The sequence below is a fragment of the Manacus vitellinus genome, unplaced genomic scaffold (assembly GCF_001715985.3).
Source record: "Manacus vitellinus isolate BGI_N305 unplaced genomic scaffold, ASM171598v3 scaffold_13_pilon, whole genome shotgun sequence".
Lineage (NCBI taxonomy): Eukaryota > Metazoa > Chordata > Aves > Passeriformes > Pipridae > Manacus > Manacus vitellinus.
The window spans coordinates 11,638,532-11,655,002 of NW_021938999.1; the positions used below are offsets into that span (position 1 = coordinate 11,638,532).

General features: G+C 40.7%; 1 protein-coding gene across 1 annotated transcript; it reads left to right on the top strand.

Moving 5' to 3' along the window:
• Positions 1–448: 448 nt before the first annotated feature.
• On the top strand, positions 449–16,468 carry DNAJC2 (DnaJ heat shock protein family (Hsp40) member C2). The gene is made up of 16 exons (XM_029958088.1): positions 449–639; positions 1,197–1,272; positions 2,733–2,831; positions 5,160–5,301; positions 6,428–6,508; positions 7,238–7,303; positions 9,068–9,159; positions 9,260–9,381; positions 10,280–10,429; positions 10,725–10,813; positions 10,900–10,969; positions 12,480–12,664; positions 13,895–13,995; positions 14,937–15,044; positions 15,680–15,834; positions 16,348–16,468. Exons 1-16 carry the CDS (start codon positions 607–609, stop codon positions 16,420–16,422), a joined length of 1,644 nt encoding a protein of 547 aa, XP_029813948.1. The 5' UTR covers positions 449–606; the 3' UTR covers positions 16,423–16,468.
• Positions 16,469–16,471: the final 3 nt, after the last annotated feature.

The window sequence follows — 16,471 nt, forward strand, 5'->3', positions numbered from 1 at the left end:
TGGCTGTTTATTAGGCTTTGATTCTCTTCGCGTGTTGCGCCTTCCCCGGCGCTTGTTCCGCTCCGTGTGGGAGCAACAAGTGTGGGGTCGCTGCCGGAGGGGGAGCAGGAGCGCGGGGAGATCAACCCCAGTTTAGCGTTGCCGCCGCGGTTATCGCCTCCGGGAGCAGCGGGACTGTGTCTAATGTGACCGGACACGTGCGTCCCTCTAACTCCGAAACCCCTCGGAGGATGCGAGGGCGCAGCGGGGCGTCGGGAGGTCCCGTCCGACGGGCACGCGTGTGCTGGGGCTCGGTGTTTGAAGAGCCAACGAGGAGGTTTGGCGATCTGTAGTCTTGTGTGATGCAGTGTCTTTATGGGGTTTGATGGGGTTTAATTAAAAAAAAAAAAGGAAAGAAAAAAAAAGTAAGCCACAGAGGGTGAAGTTGCTCTTGTGTTTTTGCTTGTAGCGTCAGTGCTCTGTCAAGTGGAACCCGTGGGAAGATGGTTTGAAGCTTTTATTAAGAGGAGAAACATAAATGTTTCTGCCTCTTTCCAGGAGCTGGAAGATGAGAAGGAGCTTTCTGAAGAGTCAGGGGATGAAGAACTGCAGCTTGAAGAGTTTCCTATGTTAAAAACTCTTGACCCAAAGGACTGGAAGGTATTCAGTTGATACAGATTGGTGTCAACTATTTTTGCCCATTAAAGCTGTCTGCTATTCCTAGCTGCTAAAGATCCCTTCCCACCCCTGTCTGAATTGTTTTGTGTCCTTTGGCATATATCTGGGTTGTGAAGGCAAACACATCATGATAAGATCTTAATCTTGAGCTGCTGCTTTTTATTTTACCGCCTGAAAGTGTTAGGAGTGTCTCTTCTGCCTGTCACCACCTCCCTTACCCTGGAGTTATGTTGGCACTCTTAATATTAAAGACACCAGTTCAGTTTTCCAATAGTTGAACTTTCTAGTGCTGTGATACAATTTGGATTAAGCTACTTGAATTTTTATAACAGGGCTTAATTTATTGACATTTACATATTTAATAATTATGGCCTCTACGACAATTGTCCCTGCAGCCTTTTCCCAATACTTATTGAGAGGGAAGAATTCTCCTTCTTGCTTTTAAGAGATGGGGAGGAGAACTGGTTTTCTGCATGTATTGTGGCATTTTAGGTTGTATTTATCAGTGTTTATTAGGCTTTGTGGTTTTTTTCTCTCAGAATCAAGACCATTATGCAGTTCTTGGGCTCGGAAATATCCGATACAGGGCTACTCAGAAACAAATCAAAGCAGCTCGTAAGTACCTTTCCTTCATAAGCATAACTTCTTCTTTCAGATGTACACAGCTGTTTTCCACCTGACAATATCTGCATGTCATGAACAAGCTTTTTACTGTTTCACAGGCCTAAAAATGCCTCCTCAAAAATGCCTCTTCATGATGCAGGAGCACGTGCAGGTGCCTGGGGGCATTTTGTGGTACTTGCATGTGAAGGAACATGTTGGGCTTCAGAACCTTTTTCCTAGAACACGGTGTGCCTCTGCTTTGCAAGAGGGACAGAAGTGCTTAGTGGAGGAAGATTTAAAAGCACTCTGAAGATTGTTCAGTAGCCTTTATGAGACAAGCTGGTGGTGTGTGAGTTGACCTTGTGAAGAGTTGCCTGTGTAACTGTGCTGGTGTGAGCAGAATCACTGTCCCTGGATACTCCCAAATGAAAATGGGTGGAAATCAGTGAATTACCGACTTACATGGGAAATATGTTGCCTCATGCACGTGCTGGTAAACAGCACCACTGTGGAGCATGTGGTGGTATGACACGGAGCCACACATGCTCTGGAGATGATCAGTGGTTTCACTAATCCTCTGAGCACGAACTGGAGCCTCTCTAGGGCCAAACAGTTGTTTGAGCACTCAGTTGTTACATGGTACAGTACAGATGGAAGTCTTTCTCACCACTGTATACTGTGCTTTCCTGTTTTTAAGGAGGATTCTGATTTGTCATTCAAAAGGCAGGGACAGTTGCTGTAACTCCTTGCCTGGTATCTTCTCTCTGGTGTTCTATAGTGAGCCAAGAAGTGTGTTGTATGACAATGGGACAAGGCCTTTTGGCAGAGAAGTCCATTTAAATACTAGTTTTACCTTTTAAACACTAAAGAAACCTTGGTAGCACCTTTAGTAGATATTCTCTATGTACTAGTTATGTCTTAGGATTCAAGGCCTAAGTAGAAAGAGAATTTGACCCCAAGTCTCATGTGCGTGCTTACTGTTACCCGTGGGTAAGTGCAGCAATCTTCACAGGCTTGTGGCTGTACTTTCCTTGCTAAATTCCATCTTGGATTGTGTTCAGTAAAGGAATTAGAAATAACAACTAAAATTACATAAATTATTTTTCATTATTTTTTCAGTTTTGAAGCCAGCTGTACACTCACAGTTGCTGAAACACTTTGCTATGCATAATACTAGAATAAGTCCCAGAGAATCAGCACTTCTTCAGGTGTTGAGGTGGAATAGAGTTTCTGAGTTGTGGTCATTTTACGTCCCAGCGAAGATGAAATAATTTTAGGTCTGACAATACTGCTAAATCAAAGAAAAGTCATTAACTTATACTTGTTTTCTTCCAGATCTGGGGGTTTCGGTTTTGATTTTTATTAAAGTATGTAATTAGAGAAATGTCAATTGGAATTACTGTATTGCTTTTTAGTTTGAAATGTTAGTGATGAAGCATTTCTAAATGCAATGCTATTTATCTATTTGCTAGATAAATCCATGGTTTTGAAACATCATCCAGATAAGCGAAAAGCTGCAGGGGAACAGATAGGAGAAGGTGATAACGATTATTTTACATGCATAACTAAAGGTAAGCAATTGATCTCTCTTGTTATATGTTCTCTCAATCTGCTTGATAATCAGAAACATATTTCTTGTGCTTTATTAGGTTTTTAAAAAATTGTCAATGACTAAAAAGCTGGAGAAGGCCTTTTTCAGTTTAGAAAACTACCTCAATAGAGAGACATTGCATTAATATAAGTTCCCTCTGAGTAGAAGCAGAATGGGAATGGAACACAGACGTTTGGCTGCTGTGCCAGGTGGTGGCAAAATGTGACACTTGTAGCAGCACTCGCACAGATGAACACGGGAGGTGGCTCCATACCTGGGAAAACTGGTGTGTGATGGAGCAGTTCCCCTAAGGCACCCACAGCTGTTGAAAAATCTGAATTCTAATGTGCTTGCTCTGACAGCAGAACATCTTTTGATTTGATCCAGGATATCAGTTTCTTCAGCTGCTCATTTTTGCCCTCAGATGAGTGAGTGAACTCAACTGAGTGACATTTCCCTCTGGCCTGTAGAGGTGGACTTGGCAGCACTGGGCTAATGGTTGGACTCAGTGATCTCAGGGGTCTTTTCCAACCTTAATGATTCTGGGACCCAGAGCACCACTGCTGGCCAATTCCAAAGCCGTAGGGACTGTTCTAGGTGTATGACTTGGGTCTCTAGAAATGCTTTGGAACTTGGCTTTTCTGTTTATTTCAAACATGTTATTTTCACTTAATAAGGTTGAAGCAAGAGGAAATCTTGGAATTTGTGTTTCTAAACTTTCTTCTCTGAATGTCTTCCTACAGTACTGGTTAGTATGAGATATCAGACAAACTAATGTTGTTTTCAGCTTCCTTCAGAGTTGTCAAAGGGAAAAAAATTGCCAAAGGAAATTTCTTTTTTGTAGTTGCAGTCCTGTCAGAAAACTGCCAGATATCTATAATGAGAACCTACACCTGAATTCAGGAATTGCTCTGTGTTCTACATGCACAGAGCAAAATATCATGGAATCATAGAATCTTCCTTCTTAACTGCTTACAATCCAAGTGTAAGGATAAACTGAAAGCAAAGCACAAAGTAGCAAGGAAGAGGAGTAATGCTTCCAGGCTGTACTTTGGAGGAAGGAAATGCAGTTGTAGGAAGGACGGGCATGAAGCAGGAGGAAGTGGTAATGGAACAGGGAGAAGAAACTTGGAAAGGGAGGAGTACGTAGGTGGGATTCAGAACTGGATCTGACAAAGGAATGAGCAAGAGATACAGAGCTGGGGAAACTGAGTATGTGGGAGTAGAACTGGGGATCTGTATGGAAGGGGTGTCTCTTGAGTAGAAGAGTAACCAATGGATGTGCACAGAATTTCTTGCATCAGGACATGGTATGAGGGTTACTGAGGCTCCTGGCTTACCATGCAGAGGATAATTGGGGGCATTTAGAGAACAGAGAGAGTATTTAGAGAGATGGAAGTCCCTTCCCAGAAGAGAAGGGCAGACTGGCAGGCAGCAAGCAGCTCATTGGTGGCTACCTGCATTCCTTTCTCTCTCCACTGACATGTGCAGTGAGATCAGTTTACAACAGTACACAGAACTGCAGAGCACCAGAGTCTCCAGGTTATCACCTCCTGGATCCAACTTCATGGTGCAGTGTTCTCTGTCCAGGGATGCAGGCACAGAAGCCCATGAATGATCACATTATGAATTTGATTCCTTTGACTTTTCACTCTTACCGAAAAATAGTGGTCATTGTAGAACTGACAGACAAAGTAACTCCACACTACCTTGTGAAAAAGTAAGAGTTTGCTGAAGCTATAGTGTGTGTGATTTACAGGATACCAGATTAATAATGTGATGCTCCTCAACTTTGGGCCTGTAAGAACAGGAAAACTGGGAGTGTGTGCATGTTTCATCCAGTAGCTGTGTGGTGATTTATATTCTTTCCAAGTCTCAGTACAACTTCATAATGAGCTGCAAAAATTCTAATGAATGGCTCGTTTTCTTGCCAGTTCTGACATCATATTAACTCGGGAACTGCTTTTACTCTGTGCTTTAATAGACCTATTTTGTCAGTTTGTCTGCTGCAAGGATCTGATGCTGTATAAAAGCCTGAGGATGTCAGGCCCAAACTCCCAGGGCCTGAACCAAATTTACTACTATGAAAGTATTTTAAATATTACATGTTTTGTTACATCTCAGTAGTTAAATGTGTTCTTTATCATGAACATTTTCCTCCTACTTAGTTTAACAGGAGTAGAAAACAATGCTATTTGGTGACACTGAAATAATTAAGTATCAAGCTGTACAGAACGATAGATCAAAGGCAGATCTGACAGCATCTTTTTAAACATTTAGAACCTTATGTCTGGTAACTTTTTTTCAGCTTATGAAGTATTATCTGATCCTGTGAAACGACGAGCATTTAACAGCATAGATCCTACTTTTGATAACTCTGTACCTTCCAAAAGTGAAGCAAAAGAAAACTTCTTTGAAGTTTTCTCACCAGTTTTTGACAGAAATGCCAGGTAAGCCATGTCAGACTGCCTCTGCTTTTGCTGGAGAATCAGCATTTGCAAACTTCTGATTTTGTGTTTGTAACAAGAGATGTAGTAATTTGCTAGAAATGTAATACAAGTAAAATAGTGCAGTTCTCTGTTATTTCATTTTAAAATAATCTGAACTGTGACATTGAGTTTGACTCATGAGATTTAAAAAAAAAAGATCTGTTCTCAGCTCCCTGCTGTCTTTTTTGTACAACACATTGTTTCATCCTAAAATTACTTTCAATACTAAGTGCTTGTATACTGCTGACTAAAAATTACTTTTTAATGATTTTCTTATGAGTATGAGACATTAACAGAAGACAGTAGTTATTTTCACAATTTAGCTGGTTAAAAGAGAAGATAAATGTAACTAGCAATATTTGGTGGTTCTGTTTTTCTGCATTTGATTCATGCTTGGCAATTAACTTTGTATTAAGGGTGTCCCAACAGAAGCCTGTTTCACCTTTTCCCTACATGAAGAAGTGCCCCACTGCGTGAGGCGCTTTGCAATGTTTTGAACAACAGTTGTTTAAAGTAGTCTTATTGACTGTTTTATCAAGTATTCCAGAGATTCAGACCTGGATCTCCCATTGTCACATGGGCTTTTCCCTTCTCTGCTTGGAAATAGATGCTTTGTCATGGAACAACAAATTCTAGAGCCTATGAAAGATTTCCCTAGGAAAAAATGCAGTGGAGGCGGAGTATGCATTATTCCCTTGTGCTCCATTAGAACGTGTGGGAGGTTTCCTGTAGCCTACCACAGAGCTGAGTTACTCACAGAACATCTTTTGTCCACTTTCTGTAAGCTGCTTTTCCAGAAGAATGTGTGTGGAGAATTGAATATCCACAAAGATAGCTTGTGCTCCATCAGGTCTCCTTGTAGGCACAAGGCAGGAGGAGGTTGCTTTTCTGGGGGAGCTCCCCAAAAAATGCCCAGTCTGGAGGATGCTTAGGAGGAACTGTCCTGTTCTCTTCCTCTTTCCTGGTGCTCTTCTGTGTTGGTGGAAGGGAGCCTCCAGTTTGGTATTTTGATTCTGAATTTAACAAATACCATGTTAAGAAGTGAGGTTATCCATATTGTTTCTTGAAAATATCCATTTATTTTCAGGTGGTCAAATAAGAAAAATGTACCTAAACTTGGGGACATGAACTCCTCATTTGAAGAGGTAGATGCCTTCTATTCCTTTTGGTAAGTTAGCTGATGTCTCTGTTTCTGTTCACAGTGTTCAAGACGTGATATGAAGGGCTTGCAGACCCTTTGTTGTGTGGGTTGTTGGCTGTGGGCTGTTCTGACCCAGTAATGTCATGGAATTACCCCACAGCCATTTGTGCCTCCCACGAAATGAGCTGGCTTTCTCCTGGCTAATCCATCCACACTAAATTCGTGGTTGCAGTGGGAGGGTCTGAGCACAATGGCTGTGAACTGAGCTGACCCACAGACTAGAAGTTCATCTCACCTAAGTTGTGTTTTTTAGTGGAGATGTCTAAGGTGTTTAAGGGAGATGTGTTTAGTCCAATAAAGTCAGTGTTTATGGTTTGACTTCCCTGCTAAGTACGGGTGCTTACATGAAGATTACATTAATTTCTCTCTGAACTCTACAGACTGCACTGCATCTCCACTGCCTGTGATGGGAGCTTAGACAACTGCACTGTAGACATTTAGAGTTGGCAAGACTGATCCCATCCTGACTCTGTCCCACGTACAGATAGGTGTAAATCATTACTTTCAGGAACATCTTGTGCTTTGAGTAAACACAGTGGAATCACTGTAGGTGCAGTATAATTGTAAATTATGTATTCTAAATTATAAATAGCAATATAGTTGCCTACCAAAACATAACAGTCTAAAAGGTAGATGATTTCTAATAGATTTGCTGGTTTTTCATTCACTTTATTTTTTTCCTTAAATTTACTTTAGGTATAATTTTGATTCCTGGAGAGAGTTTTCCTATTTAGATGAAGAAGAAAAAGAGAAAGCAGAATGGTATGTAAGTAAAAAGAAATTTGACAGGAGACTGAGAGATGATACAGCAAGATTTTCCAACTTTCTCTTAGACTGTAAGTCACAGGAAGAAAGGTAGCCAAGCTAAGTCTGAATTCCACTCTCCTAGCTCAGGAGTCAGTCATGGACTTGAACTGGAGTGACTGTGGGCTTCTGTGTCTTATTTGTGTAGTTGAAGTAGTTCTTGCTTGCCTCACAGAGGTGTGTCTGAGGTGCTTTGAAATGTGTGTTCAGTTAAGTTCAGACTTGCAGTTCCAGCCAGTCCCAAGCACAGGTTGAACCTGGAGCCAGAGCAGAGTGGATAAGTAAGCAGGTATCATTTCTCTCTTGATCTTTAACTTGTACTGAGAAAATGATACCTTATAGAATTTGGAGAGATGAGTTCTGTTGGCTTGATGTTAATAAAAATCATGTATTTGGTGATGTAGTGATAGTTGCTGAATTACTCAGACTCAGAAAATAACATTCTATTTTTATCCTTCCTACAGTTCTAAACACAGAGTGTTCAAGTTGGAGCACCAAATCATTTAGTCTAACACACATTTCACAGGATGCAACCTTTCACTTAGTTATCTTTGTATAACCTTAACTTGCATTGTATGAACCTCTTATTTCAGGTTTGGATATAAATCAGTTTTGTATTTAGATTCAGTGGCTGGCTTGCTTTGTGCTCATAACTGACATATTTAGCTGTAGGTAGGCATTCATTTCTCTAGTGCCTCTTCCTGCTGTTAAATTTTTTTGAGCCTCACTGGACACACTGTTGTCTTCTGTGAGGCACTGTAATCAATTCCACATCACTTGTATTGTGATAAATCACACAGATGAATCTCTAGCCTTCTCACTGGAAGGGTCTTGAATTATTTGCATAGCTCTTTTTTCTTCTGGTCATTCTTGTCATTAGTGTCCTTTTTTAAAGACAAGTGGTACCTAGTCTGCTTGAGAGAGAACTTCATTTCAGCAGCTGTTCAGATGGCCATGATTCTTGTTACCCCTTCTTGACACAGGTGATGTTGTTCATGTTTTAAAGCTTCAATCTACTCATATTAGTCTCCTACTCTGTTATGGGGATTGTTTTCTTTGTTCTGAGGCATGGAATCACAGAATGGTTTGGGTTGGAAGGGACTTTAAAGACCATATGGTCCAGCCACCCTGCCCCCTATATTTTTCTCCATATGCTTGTGTGGATGAGACTACAGACCTCCACTAAAAACTTGCCTCTTTCTTGGCAGCACTTACAAGTATTTTCAGATAATTTAGTCAGCCAGTTTCTCATCTATTTAACCTGAGCTGTGTTCTGCTGGAGTGAATCTGGCATGACTTTACCACAGTGTCACTGTTGTTTCTGTGCAGATGGGTTTACTTGACATGACCCGTATTCTCTGAAATGAGATAATTGGCATTGCTTATTTTGCTGCCCTTTAATTAAACATTATACCAGCATTTCTGTTGTTTTGCTGAGGTTTAATGTTAGGTAAGCAAGTGGATTGCATTTTGGAAATAAAGCCCATGATATCATTCCCTTCAATGACAGATAAGCAGCTTGGTTTGTCAGGTTTATGTAACTATGTAAACACTTAGCATTTTTTTACATGAGCTTGGGGCCTGGAGCTTCATTTATCGAAGTCTATTTTTGAAGTTTTCACAGAAGAGCATCTGTGTGGGGGAAACTCTAAAAAGTTTGTTGATGAATTTCTAACAGTGACATTGTAGGGCATTAGCACTGAACTGTGTTTTCCCTTCTAGTCGAGATGAAAGGAGGTGGATTGAGAAGCAGAACAGAGCTGCGAGAGCATTGAGGAAAAAAGAAGAAATGAACAGAATTAGGACTCTTGTTGGTGAGCACAAAAACTGCTGTTTTTTAAAGAGAGATTTGTTAGCTAATAGTGGAAATCTCCTGTTTTTCTTCTGTACATGCTGCTTCCTTTCTTCCACCAGACAATGCATACAGCTGTGATCCCAGGATAAAGAAATTTAAGGAGGAAGAAAAGGCAAAGAAGGAAGCAGAGAAGAAAGCAAAAGTAGAAGCAAAACGAAAAGAACAGGAGGCAAAAGAAAAAGTAAGTTAACAACTTTATTTGGATTGAAAAACCCTGGTTCATTCATACCTGATCCACTGCTTCAGCTTCTAGTTGTGTCAGGAGCTACTGTTAGAAACACAGTGGGTTTAACGATGCATTATCTTTGCCTGTGCAGCAGGCAGGGCAAGACTAACAGCCTTTTGAGAATGAGATGGAAACAAGGAATGCAGATCTGAAACAAAAGATCTTCTAAAACTGAATTCTGTCGTTGCATACACTTCCTCTGGTTTCGAGGCAGGTGTTAAGTTCTGTGCCCTACTTTGCATTTTCATAAAATGGACACGGCTGTTTGCCTTGTGTGTGTGGAATGGGAGTGGTCGGTTGGTATGAAACACTTTGAGGTAATGCAACATATCTGATTAATAGTAACAGTTTGGAAAAGATGGCTTTGAAAGTACAGGAATGAAAGGGAGCTGTAAGATGCTAAAAAGTAACTTGAAAGACAGTGCTGGAACACTGCAAAATACTATATTAATAGTGATGCAGAGAAAAGCTGGACCACTGCATTTTTCCAAGCTTATATTCCTGAGGCAGCCATAGGAAATTTCACACGGTTTTATATCTTCATTGCAGACAAAGTGAGGATTTATAACCTGGGGGTCCTCACAGTGCATACTTAGGGTACTTAATTAATGCCTCAATTAATTAATTACTCAATGCCAACTGCTATATGTTTCATCATCTTCCTTCAAAATTCTTGGAAAACCAAACATTAAAGTATTGATGCATTTTAAAACAAACCCCACCAAAACAAACAAACAAAACTATCCACACCAAAACCAAAACATTTTAATATTAGATGACTGAATGACCTTGTAACAGTGTGATTTGTTGAGGGTTTTTTACTTGTTTGGGTTTTTTTCCCTTTTGATTGCAGCAAAGACAAGCAGAATTAGAAGCAGCACGGTTAGCAAAAGAAAAGGAGGAAGAAGAAGTTAGGCAGCAAGCATTACTAGCAAAAAAGGAAAAAGAGATACAGAAGAAAGCAATCAAGAAAGAAAGGCAAAAACTGAGAACAACGTGCAAGGTATTAAATATAATTACGATGAAATACAAGTTATGTCAGTGAAATTTCTGTGTGTGTTTGGATTAGACTGTATCGTGTTTGCTTGTCCTTAGGGCTGGAGATGGGTATGGAAAGTGGGTTTACTAAAAACCAAAGTGCTAAAACACATACTTAAATGCTTCTGAGTTATGAGTAAAGCTGACCAAATAGGTCCAAACACAGCAGTGGCTGAAGGATGCTGTGTGTTAAGCCTTTGGCTGAAGGAACAGGACAATAAAGTTCAAGAACTTTGTAGAACATGTATTTCTGCTTCCAGAACTGGAATTACTTTTCTGATAATGAGGCAGATTGTGTTAAAATGATGGAGGAGGTGGAAAAGCTTTGTGATCGCCTTGAGCTGGCAAGGTAAGTCCTCCTGCTGCTGCTTTCTGCTCATTTTGATACCCATCTTTTCACTAGCTCTCCGTTGTAACTTAATAATTTATTTTTAGTCTGCAATGCTTGAATGAAGCACTTACATCCACAACAAGGGAAGGAGGAAAGGCGGCTGTAGTAAAACAGGTAATTATGCTGAGTGTCAAATCAAAATAACAGAATGACTTGTGGAATCAACATGACTGAATCGAAGTAAGTTACAACATAGCTGCTGTGGAATCCTGCTTGTTAAACACAGACTCGAGTTTCAGAGTCCCCAGGCAGTGTGATCTCTGCTCCATTTTAGACAGTGCAGTTCATGTCTGGGGAAATTAATCCACTTCTATTCAGAAGCAGTAGAGGAATTTTATTTTGCCCAACAACGGGTAGAAGTTACCTCGAGGGAAGGAGGGCAGTCTTAACCTATTCTGTTATGCAAGAAAAATTCTAGCCTAGTATCCCTGACCTGGGGCTAGATCCACAAAAGGACTTCAGTGCTGCAGGCTGTAGGCATTGGAAGGACCAGTGGGTTGGATACCAAACAATGGAAAAAGCAAGACACTTGCAATTGAGGTTTACAAAACTCAGAAAGGATCTGCCTAAACCTGCCAGCAGGGAAAAGCCATTTGAACTAATAAGGCTGAACCTACATCCTGCAGAAAGAGTAAGTTGCTTTCTCTCACCCAGTGTGTTTCACTGCTCTGAACTTTCTTTCCTGGTGGGGATCTGCCCCCATCCCAGGGTCAGGTTTACTCACCAGTCAACTTAAATCCTTTGTGTTCTGTAGGGGACTGAATTCAATCTTCCATTCTCCAGGAGAGTGTTCCAAACACAGGACAGTCCCCTTTCTGTCTGTTAAAACTATTCCATTTCTGCATTAATAAAAATTATCTGCCAGATAACTTTCCTTTTGCCAGAAAGATTTTGAGACAGAGAGTGAGAAACCTATTTTGGGCAATCTGCCAACAGGGGTCAGTGCACAGCTCCTTTAATATTGCCAAGACTGAAGTGGGAAGCAGATAATTAAAGATGTGTCACACCACATTCTCGAGATGTGATTACAGGTCACAAAGATGTGCAATGGGTAACTTAAATTCTGCTGAACTGCTTGCTAACAAACTACACCTGGCCATCTAACTCTGAGTAAACTCTTAGTATTAACTGCAACAACCCAGATTTTAGTTACTAACTTACTGCAACTGTTGTAACTGAGAATTTCTGACATAACCAGGCTTAGATAGGAGTTCAGTTGGAAGATTTGGGAATCAGTGTATTCAACATGGATGTTTCACTGCCCTCACTGGTCACTTTAGGCTTTTATTACTTTTGTGGATCTGTCCCTCTTAAGTCAGGTGTTAGCCTGGACATTCACACTAGGATCTGAAGTTTTGCTTTAATTCTAGGAGTTTTCATGTAATTTCCTAGGGAACTTGTGATGGATTTCTGAACTCCTAATCTGAGATGGCCAAATTTATGCATGGGATGGAGGGAAATAATACTGGAGCAGATAAGCACCTCCATTTCCTTATGTATCATGTACAGAACAGAAACTAAGCAGAATTCAAGGCTCAAAGTGATTCCAGAGAGAGGGGTTTGTGTCACTGTGAAATGTAAAAATTCAATAAATAAATAAATAATGCTTATTTACAATCCTTAGATAGAAGAAATAAATGAACAAATAAGGCGAGAGAAAGAAGAGGCAGAAGCTCGTATGCGCCAAGCAACAAAGAGTTCAGAAAAGTCAACCACTGGTGGTGGAGGGGGAAGCAAAAATTGGCCAGAAGATGACTTACAGTTGTTAATTAAAGCTGTGAACCTCTTTCCAGCAGGGACTAACTCAAGGTACTCCTCGGGATCGGTGCTAAAATCCCTACTAACAATTTTTAATTAAATAACAAGCATAATACCACTTACTTTCAGACCCTCCTAAGTATGGTGTCAGTATGAGGACTCCCTAAATTTCCTCCTTTTCCTTGACTCTTAGCAGCCAGTGGTTTGTTTTCCCTTAGTACCATGCTTTATGTGTCACTGGAGTTAGCTCTGGCCCTGTGTAATTTCCCCCAGACTGGGGCCTCAGTCCATTACCAAGATGGTGCTGAGGTGCATGTTTGCACAGGGCTCACTCCAGGGTAGGCTCCAGTTATTAAAGTAGAGAACAAAACTGGAACAGTGACTGGGATGCAGCTGGGTAGGAATACAAGTGTGTAAGCTACTTCCAGTAGCTCCACAATGAATATGAGGCTGCTTTCCCCTCTACATGGTCAGAGGAAACCATACAGAGAGATAAGTGCACCAGCTTTCCTTAGGGCAGAGCCGGGGGAAAGGGAAAGGTTGGGATTTACAGAAAGCAGCACTGGCAATCAGCTTACTGATAAGCATGAAGAACAGGAGTATGCCTTAAATTCTGCTCTTTCCCAGGAATGCCTTCTTCCACTTGGGATTTGAGGCCCCAATTACAAGACTTAGAGGCATACTTTAAAAAAAATAAATAAAAGCTGCCATACTCTCTGGAGACAATAGCAGTGCCTGTTTCTGCAGCTCAGCAGTCAGTGCTCACTGAGAGCACAGGCCTAGACCCCATCCTCCTGTCTGATCAGGTGCAAATATTGCTTTCCATTTTCTAAGAATGCACTAGCAATAGTTCTGGGGCTAGAGGGCTGTTCTAGCTCTTTCCTGCTTAAGCCCCTTTCCTTGATGTTTAGGCCTTCTGGGGAGCGGTGGACACAGGATTAGTAATCTCTCAGCCCTTGAGTGCACCCTGCAGTATTTAATGTCAGAGGTGTTCAGGGAATTCAGGAAAGCAACATGTGAGCAGAATTTTGAGGATCAGAGGTTTGCACTCACCTACATTCTACCCCATCCTTTTTCTGTATTGGCAGCTGAAGTTCACTCAACTGACTGAATTCTTCAGTTAGTAACTTTCCAGAAATAATTACCCTGACATTTTATATGTATTTAAGTATGATTAAACTTACTTAGGATTTGATATAAAATGTGTACAGGAGCTTGACCATCACTTGTATGAAGATAATTATGTAATATGCTGGTTTACCCTTTCTATTCCTGATTTAGGTGGGAAGTTATTGCCAATTACATGAACTTGCACTCTACTACTGGAATAAAACGAACAGCAAAAGATGTCATCAATAAAGCCAAGAGCCTTCAAAAGCTTGGTATCTATATTACCTTATTTTTGCAATAAGATATTCTGCATGCTTCTGCACAGCTGGATTTTTTTTTCAAATGGCTTTGTGTTTCTGAGAAAATCTGTATATCCCCACAGAAGTGTAGTTCAGATAGAAGATTTAGAGGAGCATTTATGTGATTCAGTGTTTTCAGCCCAATGGTTTTTGTGTAAGTTACCACCTCATGAGTGACTCTCAGGAACAATCTCACTGTAGCTGGATGCTCAGATGTCTGTGGGCCACATGCATTGCCTGGGCTCAGCCAGAGACAAGTGGGCCTCTGAAAAAGCTCCCTACAAAGGAAGGCATCTAAAATAAAAGGAAGTGATTAAGCTCTAGAGATACTTTAAAAACACCAGAGTAAGACACCTAAATTAATGTGGCTCATCTCTTCTTTGAAAATGAATAATAATAAAATGATAAATGAAGCCTAGAGAGCTCTGGAATAAGGTCTTAAGGAAACTACATATTTCACTACAGGAGAAAAAAAAAATTGCACAAAGTTTTTAAGAGGCTTCTCCATTCCAAACCACCTGCCTGAACTTCCCCATTTTTCCTGCCCCTCTGACACGCTTGTACCCTGGATAATATGTGAGTTTTGTGCAGGAGCCATTACTTGAGAGAATAATCCTTCTGGATTTCTCTGAAGTTGCAGATTCAGGCTTAAGATTATATGGAACAAGTATTCCTCTGAGCAGTATAAAGCAGGATAGGGGTTGGAGAGCCTGACACTTTGAGCAAAGTTTATTGGACCCTAAAAGATTGGTTTTTTTAATCTACCAACCTCTTTACCATTATTTTAAAGGAAGTAGGAATAGTTTTAATTATGTGATTATTGTAAACTAGTAATCTGCCACACAATGTTTTTATTATTACATGTGGCTTTAACTGTTGCAATAATTTTTCTCTTCAATGTCTGTTGCTCATAGACCCTCATCAAAAAGATGACATAAACAAGAAAGCATTTGACAAATTTAAAAAAGAACACGGTGTGGTGCCTCAGATGGACAGTGCTGCCCCTTCGGAACGATTTGAAGGTAAAGCTGAAGAGGGAGCCCTTCTTACAGACTTGTCTCCCCTGTGCCTCTTAGAAAGGAAATAACCCAGACTCCAGACTTGCTTACAAACATAGAAAGTGATCCAGGCTCTGTTGCCGGATTTCAGCGTTTCTGGTACACACAATACACCCCACAGTGACCTACACAGTGACAGTCTGAAATGCTTCCTGGTGAGGCAACAGGTTAAGTCTGGTGCTGAGATCATCTGTTCCTCAGAGGGTGTTACACTTTCAGGGAAGAACAAGCTTGAGGGGATGTACTGGAGATACAGGATCATCATACGGCTTTTGGTCTCCTGTGAAACCCCAAACACCTCCCATCAAGTTTTCCAGACACTTAGAGAAGGCTGTTTCCTTACTGAGTGTTCCTTACTGAAATGCAAAAGGAAAACCTACGTTGCTGCCCTAGTGCTGTGCCTTAAGAGGGCAGCTACAGCAATCTAACACTCAGCTGACAACAAAAGATGCTCCCTTCTAACTTCCCCATGCTTTATCTAAAGATCCTGAGGGTCACTTGTCCAGTCAGCTTCAGGGTGGGTTGTTTTTTTGGGCTTTTCAAAACTAAATAGATTTTACAATATTTTTCTTACTGTCATTTTTGCATTTAAAAAACAGGATCACCTTTAGATACATCCCCTTGGACTACAGAAGAACAAAAACTTTTAGAACAAGCATTGAAGACTTATCCAGTAAATACTCCTGAAAGATGGGAGAAAATAGCAGCAGCTGTTCCAGGCCGGTCAAAAAAAGACTGCATGAAGCGATACAAGGTAAGGGACTCACCTCTCCTGGGACTGTCATCAGCCCAGGTCTTGATAGAATCCTTTGCCTTTACTGTTGCACTGCCTACCAGAGATGGTCTCTGACAGCAGCAAACTGATGGAACCTTATGGAGAAGCTTTTTTTTATTTTTGGTAACTCAACCCCTGAAGAGCTTTAAGGACTAAATGTTCCTTGGTGAAAGTGGTGGCTCTGGAATCTGGGAAGGAAAGTCTGTCTCAGGAAATCTGTCTTACAATTTGACACCAAGCTCTTGTAGACAGTAAAGTCCTATCCCTATCCTCCTGCAGGTAAAGTTCCTACTGCAGGGGAGGTAGATGAGCACTGATTTATTCCTAAGAGAAATTGCTTCACAGCATTAAACTATGTAGATTTCTCAATATGTTGAGAGTGAGAGTGTTTCACAGTGAATATACGTGGGGTTCAAAACCCTAGCATTGTTAACACGTTCCATGTTTAATTTAATTGTTTGGTGTGGTTTTTTTTTTTCCCCAACTATCCAGGAACTCGTTGAAATGGTCAAGGCAAAGAAAGCTGCTCAAGAACAAGTGATGAATGCTACTAAAGTCAAGAAATGACTCTTACTGACAATCTTTGTTTTGTAATAAAAATGCAAATACTGTACAT

Excerpts from the sequence above, each read along its gene's own strand:
- DNAJC2 (XM_029958088.1), top strand. The coding sequence starts at position 607 with ATGTTAAAAACTCTTGACCCAAAGGACTGGAAG. Across the intron at positions 5,302-6,427 it reads GTTTTTGACAGAAATGCCAG|GTGGTCAAATAAGAAAAATG; the intron begins GTAAGCCATGTC and ends ATTTATTTTCAG. Across the intron at positions 9,160-9,259 it reads CAGAATTAGGACTCTTGTTG|ACAATGCATACAGCTGTGAT; the intron begins GTGAGCACAAAA and ends TTCTTCCACCAG.